Below are 23,203 nucleotides of genomic sequence, written 5' to 3' on the forward strand. Positions count from 1 at the left end.
AGCCTTTCTCATGTAGATACCTCTGTTTGAAAGAAAGAAAAAGAAAGAAAGAAAGAAAGGGACATCTAACCTATGGAAAAACGCCAGTCTCAGGCCTTTAATACCAAATAGTCTGACTTCAGAGAACAAATGTAGAAAACAAAACCTGTGGCTATTCCAATAGTAGTAGCCTAGTGGGTAACACACTCGTCTATGAACCAGAAGACCCAGGTTCAAATCCCACTTACTACCATTGTGTCCCTGAGCAAGACACTTAACCCTAAGTTGCTCCAGGGGGGGACTGTCCCTGTAACTACTGACTGTAAGTTGCTCTGGATAAAGGGTGTCTGATAAATGCTGTAAATGTAATAATCAAGTTTTATTACATTTAATACAAATGTGAGGATTGTGTGATGCGTGGTAAGTGTGACAGGCCTTCATTGCACATTTTAGAACGCGCGTTAAGATAAGAGATAAGTACTTAAGAGGTAATTTCAAGTGTAAGATGACGTCTTGTTAGTTCAGCGTAACGTGACACACCCCGACTTCCCGTTATTAAGTAAAATGGCAATTATGTGGTGAAGTCGGCTCCACTTTAAATGAAAAACCCCTCCACCGAGCCAGCGGTTCATGGAGGCGTGAAGACACCTGTTCTTCGCCCCCGTTGCTCAGCAAGTCGCCTGGTTCCGGACAGGAGGAGCTGTTTCGAGTCTGTTCTTTAGACGAGCCACATATTATAATTGCTAGGCTCCGATTGGCAGAAGAGGACATGACCAGCACACGGCCAGTTACAGTACATGTCTGCTTCGGTTTATGTATTTATTCATATTTGACCAGTCCTCTTAACAGTTACATTTTGTGAGTTTTGCTTTTAGAAAAGTAAAACTATGGGGCTGAAGTAATGTCAAAGAGGATGTGAAACAGCCAGTGAACAGGAAGTAATGAAATCTTAAAGATTCACTGTCACTAAAGCGGTTCTGAATCATGTTTTAACCAGCTTTTTTAAAAAAAATAATATAACAGGATTTTGGCTTCTCAATAATCGCAAAGATTCAGATGTGATTAATTGATTCTGTCGGAACATGCTACAGCTCTAAATGGAAAATGCTGCAATTTGGATGTTTAAAAATAAATAATGCTTCACAATTGTCTATATTATTTTTGTGCATAATTGCAATGTTTATTCTTTGAATGGATTTATGTGTGTTTTTATTGTGCACATGTATTGTATTGTATTACATGTACAAAAAATATAAGTCTTTACAGGAGAAAGTGCACTCCAAACTTAATCAATCCATATTTTAACCAATAACATGGGACCAAACAGAGCATTTCCATCTAATTTATCATATCCCCCCCTATTATAATAAACGTTACGAGCGACGAGTAACAGGCCCTCCTGTTACTCGGAGAATTCTAATTAGCTATAAATAGGCCAATAGAATGTCAACGCCCACTTCATAACGTCACTCTCCGTTAAGTGTCCCCCTCCGGTGGAGAAACGCGATTGTCATTGTCGCTCGCGTCTGTGACTATATGGCCGCTCGGATCCGAAGTGCGCGTTTTTTTTTATTGCAGTGATTGTTTAGTGATGTTTTCCTTTTTTTTTAATTGGCCTGTATAATAAATATCGCTCTTCAGTTTCGTATTTTTCTCCCCCGGTTTTGTCGGCGGGCGAGGTGTGAGGTTTAAAGGACCACGTGATACAGAAGAAGTTTGGAAGCGGCGCTGCGATCATGGTGGGCTGACCTCCCCACCGGAGTTGAGAAGATGCTGCAGGCCCCGGAGAAAGTGACCTGCAGCGTGTGCTGCTGCACGCCGGCGAATAGAATCCTGGTGGTGATCTTCCTGACGCTCCTGATATTCGCCATCCTGTTCGGGAACTCGGTGACTCTGGCGGTGGTCGTCGGGACCAAGCACTTCCGCACACCCCAGGGGTACCTGAAGGCGTCCCTGGCCACGGCGGACCTGGTGGTGGGCGTCTTCGTGGTGCCGCTCTCGGTCTACACCGAGGTGTCGCTGCTGGCCAACGCGTCCACGCCCGAGTGGCTGGCGCGCACCTCGCAGCACGTGCCCTTCCACCCGTGCGCCTTCATCGGACCCGTGTTCGCCGGGTGCACCCTGGTGTCCATCACCACCATCTTCCTGCTCGCCATCGAGAGGAGCGTCGCCGTCCTGAAGCCGCTGCACAAGGGCTCGGTGGTCACCAAGGGCAGGACGAGCGCGCTGATCGCCCTCTCGTGGGCGGGCAGCTTCTTCCTGGCGGTCACCCCCATGCTGTCCAGCGCCGAGATCGTCCTGGAGTACAACCCGTGCAGCAGGATGTGCAACTACGCGCCGGGCGGCGCGGACCACGCCTCGCACGCGTGGAAGATCCTGCTGCTCTTCCCGGCCTTCGACTTCACGCTGCTGGGCGGAACCGTGGTGATCAACATCATATCCTTCTCCGCCATCCGGCGCTGCTCGAAACGGAGGAAGCACCTCGCCAACGCGGACTGCCAGAGCTCCTCCAAGCCCAGCTTTTCCGACATCAAGGCGGCCAAGACCATCGGAACCCTCACCGTTGCCTTCACCGTGTCCTTCACCCCCATCGCAGTATTCGTCGTCGGGAACGTAGTTGGCAACGAGTGGTGCAACTTCTCCTTTTTCGCCTTCTGGATCCTGGCCACGAACAGCTGCTGGAACGTGATCATCTACAGCGTGATGGACCAGAAGTTCCGACACCGGGCGCACCAACTCCTGCGCTCGCCCGGCGCAGAGGACGCGCCCAGCGCCCAGCAGCAGACCTAGGGCCTTTTTCAGCAGGAGGAGGGCTTTTCCACGTAAACGAACCGTAAATCGTCATTTAATGTTGCCTTCATTATGAATGCACCGATTCTGTTCTGCACACTTTAACGTGAGAGGTTTAAAACTGCATATATTGAGCACTATATGATGAGCAGGCGCATATATATCCTTCATATCCTGTGTCCTTTTAACCATCAACCTTTGTGAGCAGTGGGCAGCCGTGACATCCTTGGGGAGCAGTGTGTGGAGATGGTGCTTTGATGCTGTCCATCCCCTTCCTTACCCGCTAGGGCGCCACTGCCCCTGACGATGGTCCAATGCGCTGAAGAGACTTGAGGACCACCGGAGTCACAAATGGATTATTTTAAAGTGCAACACTGCAGCAGAGCACACAGTGCACACTACGTGCTTTTAACCATCACCGTTGGTGACAGGGGGGGACAGTGTTTTTATCAGTGGCACCTCAGTGGCACCTTGCCAGCTCAGGATTCAAACCGGCAACCTTCTGATTACGTGGGCGCCTCCTTACTTGCTAGGCCACCACAGCCTCAAGGTTGAAGGTCCCCCAATTTTGCATTAGCACATTGTTTTTCGTTTTAATGAAGCTCTTGTGCAGCAAATGTTGGCCTGTTCCGGGCATAGTGTTGAAATATGTAGCGTTCTGGTTTGCTCATAAACACATGAAACCATTAATTATGTATCATCAGTGTCACACTAGATTTTTTACATTTATTTATTAAACTTGAAATAATATTTCTACAACTCCATCTAGCCATGCATAAAACAGCACATGCTGGTGAGTCCAAACAATGTAAACCCTGCCAGATGTGATCTTGTGTCTGCATCCTTATCCGTGTTTCACTCCATTTCATCTCCAGTCGTTTGGTCTTCAAGATCCACTTAGGCTGGTGTTGGACCTGAGACTGTCTACATCCCATCAGGCATGAGGAGGAAGACAGATGGCCATGCACGATTCAAGCAGGGTTCACAGAGCATCTGGCAAGCAAATACCCCCCCACCACCACCACCACCAAAAAAACCCTCCATGAGAAAAACCCTCCAGACATCAGTCACGTTCCTGTACAGATGGTCAGCAGAGTGTTCCGTTTTCCTCTGTATTTAAGATGGACTCCACTGTAATCTCTGCACCTCAACTGATCTTTCTGACGAAAGCATTTTGGAGCTGCATAGTTAAGGGGGCTGCTAGGCACTTTAAAACGGACTCTGAAATCGTCCATCCATTACTTGTGACAACAAAACAAAAAATCATAAAAGCAGGGATGCTTTCCCCTCCTCTTTGCAACAACAAATCATATGACCAACCACATTCATATGACCAACCACATTCATATGACTGCATTTTTTGTGATGTGGTTTTTTACCTGAAAGAAACTTCAAGGATAAAATATGATATCTATAAAAGCGGAGAATTATTTGGAGAAGCGTCTCTAACAATGTGTGAATACAAAAAGAATGAAAAATGAATTCACACATCTGAACCATCGAAGCTTTGTGTGATTTGGCACAGCTTTGACCTCACAGGCTTTCATGTTGTCTTTAAGCTGCAGTTTCTTGTTCAGGTATTGTTGGTGAAAGGTTTTAAAATTAAATGACACTTTTTGCGAATGTTCTCTCATGCTTTAGTGCAGACAGAGTGTTTATAAGCTGTACGAAATGTGAAATGAAATGTATTGGTGTACACAGAAAACATTATTGAGATCTTAACACACATTAAAATGACTGAATGTAAAACCATGTATGCGAATGGTGGTGTGGTGCTTGAGGTTTGCTGCAAAGGGCTGAATGGACTTGCTGCTTTTGTTTTGGAGGGTGCAGGCAGAAGGTGCTCACTGCTTATAATCATACAGGAATCTGAAAGCCAGGAAACACTCTTCAGGGGTGTGTGTGTGAGGGGGGGGGGGTGGCTTCTACCATTTGTTCACACTCACCATCACCACCCTAAAATGTTGCATCTGGATAATCTAGAAGGATCACGTTTCAATCAGGGTACCTTTGTGCTTATTGTCTTTCATTTGGAGTAAATGGAAAGTAAATGGAAACTAGTCATCCATGTTCTTTTCAGAGACATGCAACAGAACGGACTCAAGTGCAATATCCATGTAAGGTATATCAAGGCAATTTCTCGTCAAAAAACAGACGTTAAACGCTTCAAACATACTCACTACCTTCCTATTAAATGTGTAGTACAGTACTGAGTGGACTAAGTGGACAGAAGGCAGCATAAGGATTGGACAATTAGGCGCGAGATGTGCATGACTCAAAGCTCCAAGTGAGCTTGAGGATCTGTTAATCTTATTGGTTATTCTTAGACAGACAGTGAACTGTAAGCGTAATGAAAGCTCCTGCTGATGGTCTTTAAACAACTTGTGAGCAAAACACACAGAAGATTATAGTAGTAACTACAGGGAAAATGGTGCGAGCAGTGTCAACATTATTTATTTATATCAAGTTAATCATTTATACCGTATAACTCATTTGTAAGGGTGGGATTATCAAAGCTACAAAATTAATCAACCAGACTTCAATATGTCTGCTTCTTCCATGATCTTAAATAAAGCTCAATTGGCAGCAGGGGGTTCCTCTTCTGAATGCTGGGATGAAATATATCAAAGTCAGTCTTTCTTATTCGCTGCAGAAAGTCCTCCAGAACCACCTACAAGGAAAACAGATATTTGAAAAGGATCAAAACACTCAATTTACCAGCCACATACACTTCAGTTCTAATTTGAATCTTAGAAAACAATTTATGTTTAACATTTAGCAGATCTGTATTTCACATATTTTTAAAGTATTAGTGTTCATTTATTAAATGAAATCAGAATAGAATAAGAGGACAGCGCAGAATTGAAACCAGAAAAGCATTTGGTCAAAATCTATTCACATATTAACAGCCAGAGGCAGGCAATGTGCACAGCATATGATGTAAAGAACAAGTCATCACTGATTCATTTTGGTTCTCGGTGATAATGACACAACTATTGCTTTTATGTGAGTTGGAGACCATAATGTTCAGGAGAAAGCTGAATGTGCTAAAGGAAATTTACCAAATACTGAATGGATGACATGTTCCATCTATGCTGCCTTCTGAGTTTACAATCAATTATTAGAATGACTAGAGCGTCCGGATATGTGTAGGTTGTAGTGTGTAAAACTGTCCCCTGAATTTGCTCTCAGATTTGGTTGTCATTTTCTGCTTACTTGAGCATTTAAACATGACCTGCCCAAACCCAGCCCTTCGTCTTCCTATAATGTGCTGCCCCTACATTTCTGAGAGGCAGGCCACCAGGCTGCCCACTGCACACTGTGAAGGTTAAAAGCAGAGGACACATTTCATTGTGTCACCCATGTGCTGTGCTGCAGCTGAGCACAATGACAACCACTTGACTTCACAGACACATTCAGAGGAAGGTCTGTGGCAGCTGGTCGGTCCTTGTTTTCACTATTTCAGTAATAAGAGTGCAGCTTTTTTTTCATCTATAGGGTTGGATGGTAGTATGGATGCTGTTAGGATAGGGAACGGTTCATCAAGAGATTTTCCTTATGCCAACAGGGAGAACTAAATAACAAATGGCAAAGAGGGGACTACAACAACAACTCACTGTCTGCAGGAATGCTGGGACTGCTGCAGCAGGAACGTTTTTACAGAATGACCGGGCCTAAAAAACAAAAACAAAAAAAAATCATTTAAATAAATATATGGGAAAAAGAAAAACCTCAGACCAATGTTAACAGAATTTAGAACCACCCTTTACTGGCTTTTACTATTCAGAAATGGTAGCTAAAAGTTTATGAACAGTTCATCATTACAATACACTGCATCAGTGCTAACTAATTTAATCAGATTAATTTGTCACTAAATGTAATCAGATTAATTGTGATAAAAGTGATCAGATGCTGCCAGAGTAACATTGTTTGGCCTTCTGAATTTGCTGGGTGATAAAAATAATTATTTGTGAAAGGATACTTTTTAATTGATCATTTCTATAGGAAGAATAATGTCCATAGATTGTGCTCAGTAAGGCTACAGGGACAAAAAGAATCATAGGAAAAAAAAACTTGGAATATTAAATGTACACTTTAATTATCCTGTTCAAATAAATGTGCAAGTATATAAAATGGAGAGTTTTTTTGTACAAGCAATAACACAATGGTTCTCATCATTGATCACACCAATTTGGCCAAAGCCTCTAAATAAACATAGTAGCGAAATATTACTAGGCCTGTGGCCTAACAACCCTGCAGCTGAGCAATACGGCGAGATAAGTTACCCTGTGTACCATCGACTTAAGAAATTTACAGTGGTTCAGTCAATCAGAACTATCCAGTCACTCTGGATAAGGGCGCTTCGTACATGCTGTAAATGTGTTTTGTTTTAGTTGATGTTTTAATGAAGGAATGAGACAGACAGATAGAAAACAACATACGTGCTGTAAATGGACATGGGCTTGGCTTGCGATGTCATACACCACATCTTTCACATTTTGTTCCCGGCTTCCACGGATGAAATCTTCCTGTGATGCCCCATGCTAAACAGAAAAGATTAAATCAGGCATGAAGCAGAAAAGAAGAAAAAAAAAAAAACCTGTGCATCTGGTTCCAATTCAACTGTATTGTGCTCAAATGCTAATTTAGCAATACTAAAAATGATTATGGTGATTATTAAATAATTAAACAGTGACTTCAATATTCTGGACTGGTGAGTAACATATGGAATAAAGTGTGGGGACATACAGGTTACAAACTAATGTAACTTAGAAAGATTCAGAAAGGTATTGGCAAGTACATATTTAATAATAATGTTCATATGCATGACTCCAGTGCTTGCTTTTTGCCTTTTCAAAGCATCCATGTCCTGATCGTGAAAACTCACCAAAACAATTTCTTAAACACAACTAAACCTGCTAAATTTAACCCAAAATAGATTGAGCAAAAATGTGTACCCATTTTTACAGCAGTGCCACCTTCTGTCCAAATAAAGTTACTTCAGTAATGGATTATGTTGAAAAGTGAAGTGATTGTCATTGTTATACACTGCAGCACAGCACACGGTGCACACAATGAAATGTGTCCTCCGTTTCTAACTGATCACCCTTGGTGAGCAGTGGGCAGCCATGACAGGGGACATGTGGGGACGGTGCTTTGCTCAGTGGCACCTCAGTGGTACAATGGCGGATTGGGGTTCAAACCGGCAACCTTCTGATTACGGGGCTGCTTCCTTAACTGCTAGGCCACCACTGCCCCAGTTACATAAAAATCGGAAATCTCCCGAGTGAATGTAAATGTTCACTGACCATGCATTTTTCCCCCGCTATACCACAGAAGGCTAATGTCTATAACTTTGGTGGTAAGGCAAGGACAAGAGCTGCACCCACCAGCATGCAGATGTCCATGGGAAGAAAAACTTTACGGTGACGGCTGTGGAAAGGAGTGGCTCGGAGACATGTCACAATGCCCTGAGCCTTCCCTATGTGGCTTGCAGCATGGTCAGCATGAACATCTCTGACTCCTGAAGACAGTGGATAACACAAAGCATTACAATTCATATATTTTAAAGGCAGTCATGACAATGTTCAACTGGCTCGAAATACAAATTTTCTAATTAATTTATCAAATGATAAATATTACTTTTTTATATATTTATTTATCTGGAATGAATACTATTTAATATAGTGAAAGTAAAATTGTCATTGTGACACACAGCACACAGTGACAAAATGTGTCCTTTGGATTTTCTGGATTTTAACCAATCATCCTTGGTGAGCAGTAGGCAGCCATGAAAGGCGCCTGGGGAGCAGTGTGTGAGGACGGCACCTTGGCAGCACCTTCACTTCCACTTTATCACATAGACAGATTCAATGATTTCCAAGCACAACAGAAAACATTATATGCCTGCATAAAGGGTCACAGGCATACTGTTAAATTATTTTGAAGTACGGTAGTTACAACTCACCTAGTGTCTCTAAGAGAAGGTAGAGTAGTGATGACTGCACTTGCTCAGCATATGTCTCCAGTTCCTGTAGGTTTCTGTAAGCTTTGTCATCCAGATCCTTCTCCTGTTGAGACACCAGCAGACATCCCTTTCTAAATTCATACAAAACTAACAGACTAAAACAGTTAATAATAAATGCATGGTGTTTCATGCCAGGAGTTTCAAAAACTAGGAACAAGGATAGGAATCCCTGTTTTGTGCACAAATAGATTATTCAAAGGTAAAAAAAAATACTACTAATAATAAAGTATAGATTTAATTAATGAATTCACTTTTCTTGCTTCATTAATATTACTAATCTAGCAGGAATTATGAGTTCATTTGCATGTCATTATATTTTATTTTTAGCATTTAAATAATATTTGCAAAGTTATTAAGAACCATTGGTTTTAGTATTGTTGCAATGGCACAATATTGTATTATTTATAAACTGCATTTTTGCATTCATGGATTTGATCAAATAAAAGATGTACTTCCCCGTGCGTTTATGATTCTCAGCATCCACCTTTTGGTGAGGGTATGATTCCGGACCGCCTGCAAACACAATCACAAGGGACATGCCATCCACCATACTATCAAGGATTGAATCATCAATGTAAGAAAAAAACTTAAATTACACAATTACAGAGAAAGACGAACCCTCCAGAGCTCCATGCTGACCGGCTGAACTGGAGGATCGTCCCTAAATATATCCTCAACTGCGGCCTTCCAGAACTGCATGCGCATCAGACCTATGTTTTTCTGAGACACTGAGTCCTTCACCTACAAAGATGAAAAGGTGAAAACAACCTCTTTATATACAAATTAGAAGTACGAGACAGAGATTTTCAACCCCCTGTTTAAGACATCTCAGGGAATCTGAGCAGTGAGTTCAGTATTGAACAGACATTCAGTCTTTGCTGGATTTTCTCTTAGTCATTACACAAAAAAAATCTCCAATTTAACAAAGTCATGTATCTCTGTGAAGTGCACACACACATTGGTTTTTCAATTGCTGCATGATGGTATGCAACGTAACAAAATAAAACCACGACCTTAACCCCACACCTAGCGTAGAAGTGCACGATGTACATGGATTTACACATGTAGCTGAAAGGTACGACATTAATGTAAATCATTCCCAGTCTTTTCATTTGGGGCTTTTATTTTGAAACGTCTCATACAGTCAAAATCGCAGCGAGTGGCTAAATTATATCGCATTTTCACACATTATCGCAGCAATTGAAAGACCAACGTGTGTGAGTGAGTTCAGACATACAGACCAAAAGTTTGGACACACCTTCTCATTCAATGTGTTTTCTTTATTTTTATGACCATTTGCATTCATAGATTCTCACTGAAGGCATCAAGACTATGAATGAACACATGTGGAATTATGTACTTAACTAAAAACATGTTTTATATTCTAGTTTCTTCTAAATAGCCGCCCTTTGCTTTGATTACTGCTTTGAACACTCTTGCCATTCTCTCGATGAGCTTCAAGAGGTCGTCACCTGAAATGCTTTTCAAACAGTCAAGGAGTTCCCAGAGGTGTTTAGCACTTGTTGGCCCCTTTACCTTCACTCTGCGGTCCAGCTCACCCCAAACCAACTCGACTGGGTTCAGGTCCGGTGACTGTGGAGACCAGGTCTCCACTTTATGTTAAGTACATAACTCCACATGTGTTCGTTCATAGTTTCGATGCCTTCAGTGAGAATCTACCAACGTCATGAAAATAAAGAAAACACATTGAATGAGAAGGCATGGCCAAACGTTTAGCCTGTACTGTATATATGACATACAAAGTGTGTCACATTTTTGGTTTAAAGCGTGAGAGAAAGTCCAGGTAAGATACGTGAATGTCTGTGGAATACAGAACGCACTGCCGACTGTACCGAGGTTCTCGGGCCACGCCTGCAGGCTGACGTGAGACATGGATACCTGCCTGTGCCAGCTCGACATTAAACGCCCTCAAAGTCAGGGAGGCGCGGCGTGCCGCGTCGGGGAATAGCAGGGAGCACACAAATCCATCGTAATCCCGAGATCTGTGATTATGCAAAAATATGAATAAAAAAAATCACAAGTCTGGCAAGATTCCTTTCATAATGCACAATGTGCGCAGTCTAATGTATAGCATGTATAAACCTGAAAGTGCTAAACAGTCATTGCATTCAACGCACTGTACGAACAAATCTTAAATGGTTTATTTTGTTATATTTTGTAGTAAACTACTGCACGAGTCAGGATAAATTGTTGGCTGACAATGACATTGAAAGAGGCTAAAAACAAACTAGAAGTCGTTCATTAGCTAACATGCTCTCACCTTACAAGATCAAGGCAGTACTTTTCGTCATGCTGCTTTGTTGCATTTGTTGACGTCCGCAAACATTTCGCTCCAGTCGGTCTTTGTGTACATAGAACCCCGGAAAAAATCTTCCTTTGTTGCGCGTTTATAATCGCTGAAGATCCATGCTTTAACCTGACTGACTGTGCCATATTATTCAGCTTCAACTTTGACCTTTCCCCGCATTGTTGCCAGATCTCAACAAGAAAAGAAACGATATCTGTGAAAACAAACCAAAATGAAGCATCCTGTCCATCCAAACAAAGTCAGATGTAATGATCTCGTCTCATTTGCGTTTGACCTGCAAAAGGATCAGGCAATTTTCACACTATATTTTCGCACATAAACACAGACGGTACTTCCCCTAACGCACAGGTACATAATGGCATGCATTGATGATAACCTTAATCAAGACTTTATAACCAATCACGAATCACGTAGCCAAAATTAATAAAAAATCATAATGTCCTAAAATGTAAAATGTGACATCTGTTATTGCAATATTATTAAGCAAGAAAAAACAAACAGTGCTTAAAATAAGCGCACATGGCAACCTTTGTTACCCCTTGTGTTACTCCTCCCCCAGTTGCGTTACTCTAGTAAAGGACTCGTTATAACACGTTTTTAATCCAGAAATGTATTGGAATTATTTAATTCATTTTAGGAGGTAGTGGAAAGGTTATGTTTACATCAAATTTAAATTGCCATTCAAATTAAGGCATGTTCAAAGAACATTTAAATGTGCATTTAAAATAATAACTTGTCTACACTGCTGTTTAATTGCATGAATTCACCTTCAAATTCCTAACATTTTCATCTACACCAGCATTTTTTCCCCCACTTCGAACAGAATGTGTGCATCATGTGACTCGACCTACCATGTGACAGTAAACACGCCTAGCTTTCAGCTAGTCAAACTCAAAGAGCGACGGACACCAAGGCAGCCTGACTTCCTCTCTCTGTCATATGGCCTTAACTTTCCATTTTGTTCGTTTTTTATTATTCACTCTGTCATGTATCGGTTTTCGGCTAGCAGAAAGCAAGGATACACGGTAAGCTCCTTCACAAAACTTTGTGCTCGGTAGATAAAACGTGTATTTATTCGGCTGGGTCGTTGTTAGCTTACAGGGAATTGCAGAGCTAATGTCGCTATGCGAGGTAGTGAGGCAGTCTCATGGAAGTACAGATACAAAAAAAAGTACAAATAAAGTTTTTAATCTATCTGAATCTAAATTTACAGATGTAAATGATCAGAAATTATTTTTCGACTCTCGCTGTAGCTGCGGAACTATAGTATTCATTCCCTTAACTAAACCTGACCCAAGCAAAGAAACAGTTATTGTACGTCCATACACCTGCCGTTTTGTTTTACTGTCTTTTGGTGCCATTGCACATAGTTTACAATACAAGGTGGCATATGCTAGATTGTTAGAATCTGCCATCAGTAGGTGGCAGTGTTTTTCCAAACAAAAACTTGTCCCCTATGTTTGATTGGACTTATGAATGTTGACATTTCATTGTTGACATTTGCATTGATAAACTGATACTGAACAATAATCTGGTATCTTTTGTTGTTCTCAGTAATACCTTCATATTTCCCAGAGTGCCGTTTTGTAATAATGAAAGTGCTCATAACTTTTCTGACAGATCCTCTTTAGATGATGACCTGCTCTTACCATATTCTACATCCCATGGATCTGCACATACACATCGACACGTGAGAGACTGCCAGGCCATCATCCATGGCAATGTCACCCATGAGACTCATGCTGCCAGCAGTAATTCCAGATCACCTGTGGCTGAATCCAAGAACTTTGTCTCTTACATTACCCACACCGAAGGCAAATCCAGCTGGGTCAGTGGCCACATTACTGTTGTCCATGACCCACTGAGGACAGTGTCCATCCTAGAACCAGGTGGTCCAGGAGGCTGTGCAGGGAACAGAAGAGTCACTGTGGAGGAAACTGCTAGAACAAGAAAGTGCCTCTTTGCTCAGAATGGAGGATTCTTTAACACCAGTAATGGGGCGTGTTTAGGAAATATTGTAAGTGACGGATCTTTGGTGAACAATGGTGGGGGACTGCAGAACGCCCAGTTTGGGATCCGCAAAGATGGGACCTTAGTGTTCGGGTAAGACTTTCCTGCAATTGTTATTTTATACAAATACGATTCACAATACATTAGTAGAGATTTCTGTGTTTATTGACTGACATGCACACATCTTATTTGTTTACTTTTCCATATACTCTTACTCTATTTTTAACACCCAAAAATCTTAGAATCCTGTCATTTCTATTGGTCATATTTTACCAAAAGACATTCCTTTTAGCCAAAATTTCAATAGAACTAAAGCCCACAAGTTTCTTTTTAATATTCTCTTTGACTTCTTGTGCTCACTAGTGTTTCCTACCAACTATGGTACACCATACAATTTCAGATTGAACACTGTGTCAAATCGCAGCTCTGAACATGCAAAAGAACATTAAGGGAAACAGTGACTGGAAGAAACATTCAGCAGATCTAAAAACAGCATTGCATCATATGTCTGTTTCCTCAAATCCTGCCTGTTTTCTAACTGAACAGAACTTTATGTTCTGAGAAGTGGCTCTTTTAGTGAATGGTTTTCTTGCCAAATCAGACATAGTAATGTAACAGCTGTGGTGCTCAACCATGTAGTATGATCTGAATTTTTTCAGCATTATAAAAACAGGACCGGTTATGCAAGATGTTTTGTTTCCCTCACTATGACTTGGTAGCATTTGGTGGCTATTCAGATCTTGAAAAGGTGGGAAAAGTGTTCTTCGCAAACATGGCAAAGAGCTGGACAGAATTGTAAGAAAAATGAAAATTACAGGAAAAACATTGTCTACATCTAAATGCTCAGAGGTTATGCCCTTGCTCCAACTGTATCAGATTGTCTGATGTTTGTGTGGACCTGATGATTATAAAATAGTATAGTGTTAAAACCAATCATAGTAACAGAATAAATAGCTGTACATGTATGTATGTATGTGTGTGTTGGTTTTTGTGGTTTACAGAGACCTGAATACACGCCGACATTACAGGGACACTTGGGTTTATGGGGACAGGGCCAGTGTCCCCGTAATTCAACCACCACAGATAGGTTTCTAAGGGTCTGATAGACCAGAATCCAAAGTTTCCGATATACCATGAAAATAAGACTTTCTGTGTGTGTGTGTGTGTGTGTGTGTGTGTGTGTGTGTGTGTGTGTGTGTGTGTGTGTGTGTATATATATATATATATAGTTTTGTGTGTTTATTTTTGAAATTCCAGCAGTTTAAGTCCTATGAATAGCTTGAAATGGTACAAAGGTAAGTGGTGAATTACCTGAGGTTAAGAAAAAACAAGGTAATTCAAGACTGGGGGGAAAAAATTGAAAAGTCCTTTTTCTTGGAACATGAAATGAGTTAACAACATTTTTGGCTTTTATTTAGGTCTTAGATACTTCAGTTTCTTTCTGAAATTCAGCTATGGTGCAGAATTACAGCCACTTTTAGCCCGTCACACAATGAGATTTCCCCTGGATGCGCTGTTTCGGTGTTTGTAGTTTCAAATGCAAATGAGGAGGAGAGAGGCGGGACGAGGAGAAGAGTGTCCTAGTGAAGTTGAGCGGGCCTTTGTGGAAATTACGCCATCAACACCATTCACCAACTACAATGTTTGGCGCTGACAGCAAGTCATGTGAGTCTCATGTGACTGAATTAAAAAATCTATATTTGTGCTTATCTTTACATCCAATCACCAAGCAACTCCAATGCTTTGCATGATGGTCGGTGGAGTTGTTTTTTAGTCAAATTCTTTGGGCGGACAAAGCATGAGAAAAGGGAGGTAACCGCTCACCTTATGATGACATAAGGGGAAGAGGTAGTGTGGCGCACACAGTGGAGTATTTTCCTGAAGAATGTTGAAGGTTGGTGTAAAAATGAAAAAGGGAATGAACAATGAAAGTGAGACCGACCACTTTTAAGACAAGACAAGTTTCTGAGAGTAAACAGCTTGTGTGATGAGCAGCTCAAAGGACCACATCTTAATAGTGGTCTTACTGCGCAAGTCTCTGTTTCACCTGTAAAGCGTTGCCAGTTTGACAGACATTGATGTCTTGACCATGAAATGCCACCAGTGGACTACTGAATACTGGAAAGTGTTATGGACTGATTAATCAAAATTTGAAAGTAAGCAAAAAAATGGTTTCTCATTGTGTGACATGAACTGTTGATGGTCTGAAGCTGTTTTCCTGGATCCACGGTTGGTAAATCGTGCTTAAGAAAGTGTTGACTTGTAGACTTGTTTAACTTGAAAAGAGAATACTAATACGCTAAGTTTTGTGTGACCTCTCTTATATTTGATTCCATGCAGCTACCTGTCTGAGGATGATGTGAATGATCACAAGAACCCATTTGTACAGCTGGTCAGCGGCGTGGTGTGGCTGCTGAGGAAGGGAGAGGTCTACATCGAGCAGAGCATTCAGGCCGAGTGCAGCAAATCTCAGGAGACCGGTATGATGGCTTACAGTGTTCACACAAAGAGAAGGGATCTCCATAAAGCTTTTTAAATCTCAGTTATATTCGCTCAGATCATAAATTGTTACAGTTTGGACATTAATTGTTTTTTAATGCACAACACAATCCAGTTCCCACAAAACTATTGCATTAAGATGCATGCGACACTTTAAACACGACCAGTTTCAAACTGATGTTGTTCATTTAATATAACTGGCAAACAGAAAATTAATTCAGTGTGATTGAAAATGATATTTGTTATGCATTAATTTGTGTAGGGTCATTCCGGGAGTTCGTGGATGTGATATCTGCCAGGACTGCTGTGGGTCACAATGCAGATGGACGCCTTATTCTCTTTCACATTGATGGACAGACAGGCATCAGGGGGTAAGACATGTGCAAGGGATGGAGGGGATGCAGATGATTGGTCTGTGATAGAGACTCCTGCATAGTGGCATTCCTATTGATCCCCTCTCTGAGAGCCTATGGAACCACAAATGACCTAATGAATGCAGGAGGGAAGCAGAGATCCGATCCCTGCTGGCTCCTATTGTTCTGTCTGTGACTGAATTTGAATTTGCATTGTCAGAATTAAGTATTGAGGGATTCTAATGTTAAAGACAATTGGTGTGTATTTGTTATTTGTTGAATCAAAGGAAGGTGTTTATGCTCTTGGAAGGTTCTTGTTGTAAATTCTAATGTCCACAGCATGAACCTGTGGGAGGTCGCTGAGTTCTTGAAGACTCAAGAAGTTATCAACGCCATTAACTTGGACGGTGGTGGCTCCTCCACCTATGTTGTCAACGGGTCTTTGGCCAGTTACCCGTCCGACCACTGGTGTGTACATGATGTTGCATTTCTTTTCTGAACTGTATGGTAATGCTGGTGCAACATAGGATTAAGTGTGTAAATTTCAACATCACATAATTTATGCATTTTGTTAAATTATTAGAATACTGTACGTATTACCTATTGCACCATATCCTAGTCTGCACTTTGTTGTACTGCACAACTGGTTAAATGTGAAACTGCATTTACTATGGTTACTAATGGAAAGTCGGGTTAAAAAAGGTTGATAGATGAATTGTTTTCGTTGGGCATATGGAGGTACACCAGGAACCAGGTATGATAATAGCGGTTCTTATAACATAGATAACGTCTTATAAGGTGTTTATGGACGTGTGAACTTTCATTTACTTAAATAAACATGAATGCCTTTTCTCTCTCCTGTTCACCGCACAGTCTCGATAATATGTGGAGATGCCCACGAAGCGTTTCCACTGTCCTGTGTGTCCATGAGCCCTTGTGCCAGCCTGAGGACTGCAGTGGACATGGCAGATGTGTGGAGGGGCAGTGTGTCTGCCATGCAGGTTGGACAGGACCAGCATGCACTGATTTGTTTAGCCAGTTTCCTGCCTATGGTGATCACGGGGTCTGTACTGAGTGTAAGTGGGTGTGTTATTTATTAAGTACAGCTGTAGTTCCCTTATGATCAGAACGTGTGTTACAAAGTGTGTAATCGGTAAAGTGTCTCATAGCTGCGTTTCCTTTCTTTAGATGGATGTGCCTGTGATGCAGGATGGATGGGCTCAAACTGCAGCCAAGGTAAGCCATAGGAAGGCGTGATTCCAGCACAAAGGAGAACTGCTAGTGGCCGGTCTGGTGTTGTAGTGTTGTGTCTGGTTTTGCAGCACTTGATGCACGTTTTCTATTGGAAGTTCAGAATCTGAGTCTCAAATGCATTACACTGTGCACTGATCCTGAACACTGCTGTCTGGCAGTATGTCCACTGGGTTTCTATGGCGATGGCTGCAACCAGACATGCTCATGTACGAACGGGGGCTCCTGTGACCCAGTCCATGGTCGGTGTACTTGTACTGCTGGTTTCCATGGAGACTTTTGCGAGCAAGGTGGGTTTGAACAGTTTATTGATCCTCCTCTCGTTTTCCTTAATTTCTCCCTATTCCCCAGTCACCATGTATTTTTTTTCCTTTACCACATTTAAACTGTGCTTTTTAGAGATGCAAGAATTCCATTTACAACATTATTTTCTGTAAAGGCATCAAGGGTGTTAACTGTTTAAAAATGTTCTAGATTAATACCAAACATTGTTAAATGATTGTTGTTAACTTACCAGGGCTGATCTCTGTGTGATCTCTGTGTGATCTGTGTGTGTTGCGGCTGATTTAATTTTCAGAATGCCCTTTGGGCTACTATGGACTGAACTGCACACACCTGTGCCAGTGTCCAGATATGTGCCCCTGTGATGTGACAACAGGAAGCTGCAACGTCACGTACAAGGGAGCGATAAAAAACACGTTGGACAGAGGTACTGATAAACCACGTCTGTCTGAGGTCACAGTCTGTCATTAGTGTTTCATTCAGTCAGGAAACATTTATTGTTAAGCTATAAAAAAAAAAAAAAAAAAAACACACACACACATTGTGTTACAGACACAAACACTATTATTTCAAATGTAATAAATATGCTCAGTGAGTGCGAGTGTATTCCAGCCCATTCCAGCTTGTTGGATTTATGTAATTTTTCCATTGAGTTCCCCCAGTCTCGTCACACTTGTGGCGACTGTGGAGAATGCTGAACAACATGACATGCTTGATCATATTTATGTGGTTATGATTGTGGTTTAGAGTTTTCCATTATAGGGAGGGGTGAACATAGATGTGTAGGCAACTTGTTACAGCAGTCTGTCTATTGCTCCTACCTCACCACACACACACACACACACACACACACAGTCCATGTTTTTATCTGTGCATCCCTCACTTCCCTCACCATCTCCCGCTTTGGGTTTGGCTGCTCTGCTGTCACATGATAGCTGTGTGTTTTTATCGTGCCTGCTGGCAAGTGTCTAAGGTAGGAATCAAATAAGAATTTCCAGAATTATACACAGTCTCCATGTCTCAGCTTTGCTCGCCTTGCCTGGACTGCGGAGTCTTCACTCATCTGCCAATTTTACCTTCTGCCATCTTCTCTGACCTTCCCTCCATAACTAAGAAAAGAATCCCTTTCTCCCTGTACATTTTGGAAGAAAGCCTGGCTTGTCAAAGACGTCTATGATTGAAGATAATGACCTGAAACTCAGCCCAAAGGCCACTCCGACAGCAGCTGATGACCAGCCGATTTTGCAGCCAGCAGCCTGGACTCTGCTGGGCTCAACCTTGTTATCAGCTCTGACAGGCCAACCTGCTGTCGCCCCGAACACCGATGGGGGTTTTAAAATTAGCCCCTTTACTCATCCCTTCTCCCAAACAAGAAGGGTCTGCCTCAGCCTTTTAAAGGCTCATCTTTGTGTGTGTCAAAAACTCTGCCCCGCCCCAATACCTTGTCAAAGCTACACCGTCATGTCTTTGCCAGTGAATTTTATGCTGCTCTGTTCATGACATTCACCTGTTGCTAAGACACTGGGTGGAAAACACCCTTATCTCTGGTGCACTTTGATTTGTCTTTTATCTCCTTGGGAAAGGCAAAGGCAGGGTATGTATGTCACTTTCAGGCCAAACAGTTCACGTGCTTTGGCCACTTAACTAACTCGCCCGCTCTTGTTTTTCTCTGCTGTTTGCTCTTTGTCTGAAGTGGGACACTGTGTGGCCAATCAGATGTGGAGTACGTGGAAACAGGAGCAGGAAGCTCACACACCTAAGCCTTATCTTACAGAGTAAGTGCCCACCTCTGGCCACTGGTCTTCAGCAGACTGGAGATGTGTGTCCAGTGGACAAGATCTCTCTGTGCATCTCTGTCAGGGAAATAGAATTTTAGGGTGTTCTGGATTTTCGGCACTGTTCATGGAAATGAACGTGGTATTGTTAGGCTCTGCCACTTGTAATTTTTTATTTTAGTTTTTTTTCCTCTACCAAAGTATGTTTATTAATTTTATTATTTTTTCAGGCTGAGTTAAATTGTTTGGTTCTCACAATGGGCCAACAGAGGTGTAATGCTTTTTTGTTCCGTATTTTAAGGTTGTATCTACTTGCTCTAATCTCCCTGATTTTAACCCATACTCTTTTTATTGCAGACAGACTTGGCTCATTATCAGTGTAGTCTTATTCACCTTGCTGCTGGTCAGTGTTGGGGGTAATATGCTGCAAGCATGTCGAAAGTGGGAGTGGCATACGCATCGCCAGGGCTATTCATACACCCCCTTGGGGAAGCTGAATGGAGGGGTGAGCCAAGTGGTGCCTCAGACAGAGGAACTGGAACTGAACAAGACATACTTCCAACTGGAAGAATCCGATTCCTCATGATGGGATTTACAGCTGGGTGGTGGTTGAGGGAGGAAAGAGTGAATTTATTGTGCTGTGTACCTAAATAGAGGCTCTTGCCTCAGTGAGCACCTCTCAGATGTTTGCGCGGAGCCGTACACTGAATGTTGTACTCATTAGCGACAGGCCTTGTTAGTCTGAGCAGCTGAGAAAGAATCCTTCAGTAAGGCTGGCCACCCCTTTTGTCCCTGGAGCCAGGAGCCCTTGTCCTCTTGGCTTTTTGGGGTCAGTCCAAGGACCACTGATGTGAACAATACTATATGTAGGACGTTTTCCAATTCTGTTCTATTGTCCATTAAGCAGCTGTGACTGACACTATGAGTAGTCAATACAGTAACATGTTTGTTGAAAAAAAAAAATCAATGCTTTATTTCAGTGTTTTACTTATATTTGGAAATCTTTTATAACTAAACAAAAATGTCAGGCAAATAATGCAGGTGGATGGCTGTGAGAATATCACTGCCTTTCAGAGTGAAGGAATGACCAAGGGCCCATCAATCAAACCTTTCTTGGTTTCTATAACAACCCCCGTTCATCAGCTCAACAGCTGCAGTTGGCTTGCAGACTGCACAGGATTTACAGATCAGGGTGTTCTCTGTAATGCAGAGGACTCCTATACAAACACATGGACTGACTGAAAACAAAGACAAGTGGCCTTTATAGGTGCCATGGAGCTATTTAGCAAACAAAAAATCATATTGATTGGCTTGTAATTCTGCATTTGAAGATTTTTGTAAAATTGGTTCCTTAGTACAATAATGATGTACCACTTTGTATTTTCTACTTCTCACATTCCTCGAGCTTTGACGTAATTACAATGAACTTTTTCCGATTTCTGTCATCCCTGTGTGTTTAGATTAAATGCATTTCTATATCATGTATTTGGGGTATTTCAACCTGTCACCGCTTACAGTAAACTGCAGTCAGCACAATTTCCAAACACACTTTATGACTTTTTTTTTTTTTTTTGCCCTATTTTAAAGCCGCAGGGGAGACAGAATTGAACATTGATTGCAAGTAGGTTCTAAATGATCTCAGAAAGTTATTAATATTACAGAAAGTTTCATAATTGAGAAGGGGTGTAATAAAATACTAATTGTTAACATTTGTTAAATGGAGGGACCTGAAGCATGCTGTGCATCTCCTCTAACTTATGATTGAGCATGTGAAGTGTTGTTTTTGAATGCAGACCATTTTCAAACTATATCAGTTGAGTCCATGAATATGATTCTAATAAAGTGAATGAAATATGTCAAAGTTTGGTTTGTCAACATGGTCCCCCTATTTTGTTTTAATCTGGTTTCACTTTGTGCCTATTGAATTTTTCAATGCTTATCATGCTGTCCTGTAATACAGTAAGTGTGCCTTATGCCTGCTAGTATTGACAGTTCTGAAAGATAAAAATGTTTTCGATGAACAGCCTGTTACGGCCTCCCTTGTTCACCTTCCAGGCTAGCAGAGAAACACTGAAAATAAAATGGCTGAAGAGACAGATGGTGCTCTGCAGCTCCAGGTAATTATTGGGTGTTCAGGTGAAACTGAAGGAGCCATCTGTATCGCTTTTAACAAATGGAGAAGGGGATCGTAGATTTAGGTCCTGGCTTTTAGTCAGTATTTTGTTTGTGTTGTGGGGAAGGGGGTGACCAAACTAACTAGAGTGAATTGTTTGGCTGTACCGCCCAAATGACTCATCTATACCTGCTCCACCCACTTGTGTGTCCTTTGCCTGGCTGATGCAACCCTCCACCCAGATGTCAACTACTTTTTGTCATTTATTTTGGTGTGTTTTCCTAACTCAAATGTCTGCACATGGTTGTGAAATTCAGATTCTTTTTTTATTTTTTGCGCTATTGACCTACAATTTAAAAGTCTGGGTTAAACTACATGTACATACAAAATGTACTTTTTCAGGAGTAGCAAACCATTTGTTTATCATGTCTATTGTGTATGTTATACATTTTATATGTATACATTTTTTCATGGCATCTGTTTATTTATTTATATATATATATTTTTTTTTTATGATGAAAAAACTGTACGCAAGAGATCGCTTTTGATCAGCATCACATCATATGACGCATTGTGAATGTTAGACACTGCAAAATATGTGACCGAACCAAATAGTGGTCATTCAACCTGCCTTACTTTCATTGTACAGGATGTCCTGAACATGTCCTAATCATTAACAGCATTACATAACATTCGGAATGGTTTAGACTAGAGGCAGACTGAAAGATCGGATATAATTGTTATGAGTTATGTCTTGGAGTGCAAATGACAAATTATGCTCAGTACACTGCGTTCTGGTAACAGTCAAAGATTTGATTATTTCAATTAATGTAATGCATTCATTTAAACCATAAAGCCTCTTTTTACCCCATTCCAGCCACAAGAATTTGAACAAACATAATTGAAGTACTTATGCTTAGCTTCCCATCAGAAAGGTTGACATTTCATAATTGATTTATTGACTATCTGTTCTAAAGGCAAATCTACAAAAACACACTTTTTCCATTTTGGTGAGGGTGATAACATATCGGTGAGATAGCTGTGCTGAACTTCAGGTGTGGCCTTGTTTTTGTTTGCAAAAGACATGTCACATGACAGTGTGAGAGTCCTGATTCAGACTTACATCATGTTGCAACTGGTGGGGAAAAAATACTGGGGGAAATGTTGCCTTCTAAAGTGGAAAAAAAAGCATCCCTGTTATGCAAATATTAACTATGCCATGGCCTGAAACTTCAGATGGTCAGCTGAAGGAATGCCGTGCCATCACAGACCTGAGGTGACACAGGAAGGGCTAGGTTTAGTCATTTCATGCTGCTGGCTTCCTCTCTGTTGCATATTCCACAGCTGTGTTGTGTTGAACATTAATACATCTTGCATTTATACGTCTGCAACAGTGAGGTTGGATAATGTATAATCTAAAGTGAAAAGACTACAGTGACCCTGAGTATTGAACATGGTTCCCACAATGTTGCTTTCGTCAGCCGTATTGGTTGACGGGGTTAGGGTTACAGCATAAAGGGCATCACCGTGCGTCGCGACCCATTTATGCAGCCGTCGGTTCTAGGTTCTTTGTAGTTGACATAGTGACCTACATGTAGAAAAGGAACCACTGATCCCTTTTGTTTGCAAGATCTGTCAGAGGTCGCACATTCTGGCCCTTTAGGAGACCTCATGTGTCAGAAGTATTTTATTTCTTTGTGACCGAAAAGAAATCTACATTTTGCCAATGCCAGACAATTGCACTGCTAATATAACAGTAAGACATAAGAGATAACTATATTTTAAATGGCCTAA

The 23,203-nt window shown here is 41.5% G+C and overlaps 3 protein-coding genes across 8 annotated transcripts; 2 read left to right on the plus strand and 1 right to left on the minus strand.

Annotated features, from left to right (window-relative positions):
- Positions 1–1,509: 1,509 nt before the first annotated feature.
- Positions 1,510–4,481, plus strand: LOC114790762 (beta-1 adrenergic receptor). 2 transcript variants are annotated; one of them, XR_003749866.1, is made up of 2 exons: positions 1,510–3,562; positions 3,645–4,481. XR_003749866.1 is itself a non-coding variant. In XM_028981084.1 (2 exons), the coding sequence occupies exon 1, from the start codon at positions 1,750–1,752 to the stop codon at positions 2,767–2,769; it is 1,020 nt and encodes a 339-aa protein (XP_028836917.1). In that variant the 5' UTR covers positions 1,510–1,749; the 3' UTR covers positions 2,770–2,812; positions 3,645–4,481. The 2 variants fall into 2 exon arrangements, 1 of the variants encoding a protein (XP_028836917.1); XM_028981084.1 differs by having other exon boundaries at positions 1,510–2,812.
- Positions 4,482–5,201: 720 nt separating this feature from the next.
- Positions 5,202–11,292, minus strand: ndufaf6 (NADH:ubiquinone oxidoreductase complex assembly factor 6). 5 transcript variants are annotated; one of them, XM_028980623.1, is made up of 9 exons: positions 11,079–11,292; positions 10,701–10,800; positions 9,416–9,538; positions 9,254–9,310; positions 8,738–8,840; positions 8,160–8,293; positions 7,212–7,313; positions 6,387–6,443; positions 5,202–5,440 (listed from the first exon to the last, which is right to left on the minus strand). In XM_028980623.1, the coding sequence occupies exons 1-9, from the start codon at positions 11,249–11,251 to the stop codon at positions 5,309–5,311; spliced, it is 981 nt and encodes a 326-aa protein (XP_028836456.1). In that variant the 5' UTR covers positions 11,252–11,292; the 3' UTR covers positions 5,202–5,308. The 5 variants fall into 5 exon arrangements, with proteins under 5 accessions (XP_028836456.1, XP_028836458.1, XP_028836457.1 ...); XM_028980625.1 differs by having other exon boundaries at positions 10,697–10,800; positions 11,084–11,225; XM_028980624.1 differs by having other exon boundaries at positions 10,697–10,800; positions 11,079–11,220.
- Positions 11,293–12,016: 724 nt separating this feature from the next.
- On the plus strand, positions 12,017–21,157 carry nagpa (N-acetylglucosamine-1-phosphodiester alpha-N-acetylglucosaminidase). Its single transcript, XM_028981097.1, has 11 exons — positions 12,017–12,151; positions 12,747–13,229; positions 15,477–15,616; positions 15,898–16,006; positions 16,328–16,456; positions 16,862–17,064; positions 17,177–17,224; positions 17,401–17,529; positions 17,817–17,948; positions 19,215–19,296; positions 19,654–21,157. Exons 1-11 carry the CDS (start codon positions 12,066–12,068, stop codon positions 19,880–19,882), a joined length of 1,770 nt encoding a protein of 589 aa, XP_028836930.1. The 5' UTR covers positions 12,017–12,065; the 3' UTR covers positions 19,883–21,157.
- Positions 21,158–23,203: the final 2,046 nt, after the last annotated feature.

This window comes from Denticeps clupeoides, chromosome 5 (assembly GCF_900700375.1).
Source record: "Denticeps clupeoides chromosome 5, fDenClu1.1, whole genome shotgun sequence".
Classification (NCBI taxonomy): Eukaryota; Metazoa; Chordata; class Actinopteri; order Clupeiformes; family Denticipitidae; genus Denticeps; species Denticeps clupeoides.

What these genes read in the sequence shown, in the direction of transcription:
- LOC114790762 (XM_028981084.1), top strand. Translation starts at nt 1,750, where the DNA reads ATGCTGCAGGCCCCGGAGAAAGTGACCTGCAGCGTGTGCTGCTGCACG.
- ndufaf6 (XM_028980623.1), bottom strand. Translation starts at nt 11,251, where the DNA reads ATGGCACAGTCAGTCAGGTTAAAGCATGGATCTTCAGCGATTATAAAC. An exon ending in TCAGCATGGAGCTCTGGAGG is followed by an intron (nt 9,311 to 9,415) that starts GTTCGTCTTTCT and finishes TTGTGTTTGCAG; the next exon opens with GCGGTCCGGAATCATACCCT. An exon ending in TGAGAATCATAAACGCACGG is followed by an intron (nt 8,841 to 9,253) that starts GGAAGTACATCT and finishes GTGTCTCAACAG; the next exon opens with GAGAAGGATCTGGATGACAA.
- nagpa (XM_028981097.1), top strand. Translation starts at nt 12,066, where the DNA reads ATGGCCTTAACTTTCCATTTTGTTCGTTTTTTATTATTCACTCTGTCA. An exon ending in TCACGGGGTCTGTACTGAGT is followed by an intron (nt 17,065 to 17,176) that starts GTAAGTGGGTGT and finishes TCCTTTCTTTAG; the next exon opens with ATGGATGTGCCTGTGATGCA. An exon ending in AAAAAACACGTTGGACAGAG is followed by an intron (nt 17,949 to 19,214) that starts GTACTGATAAAC and finishes CTTTGTCTGAAG; the next exon opens with TGGGACACTGTGTGGCCAAT.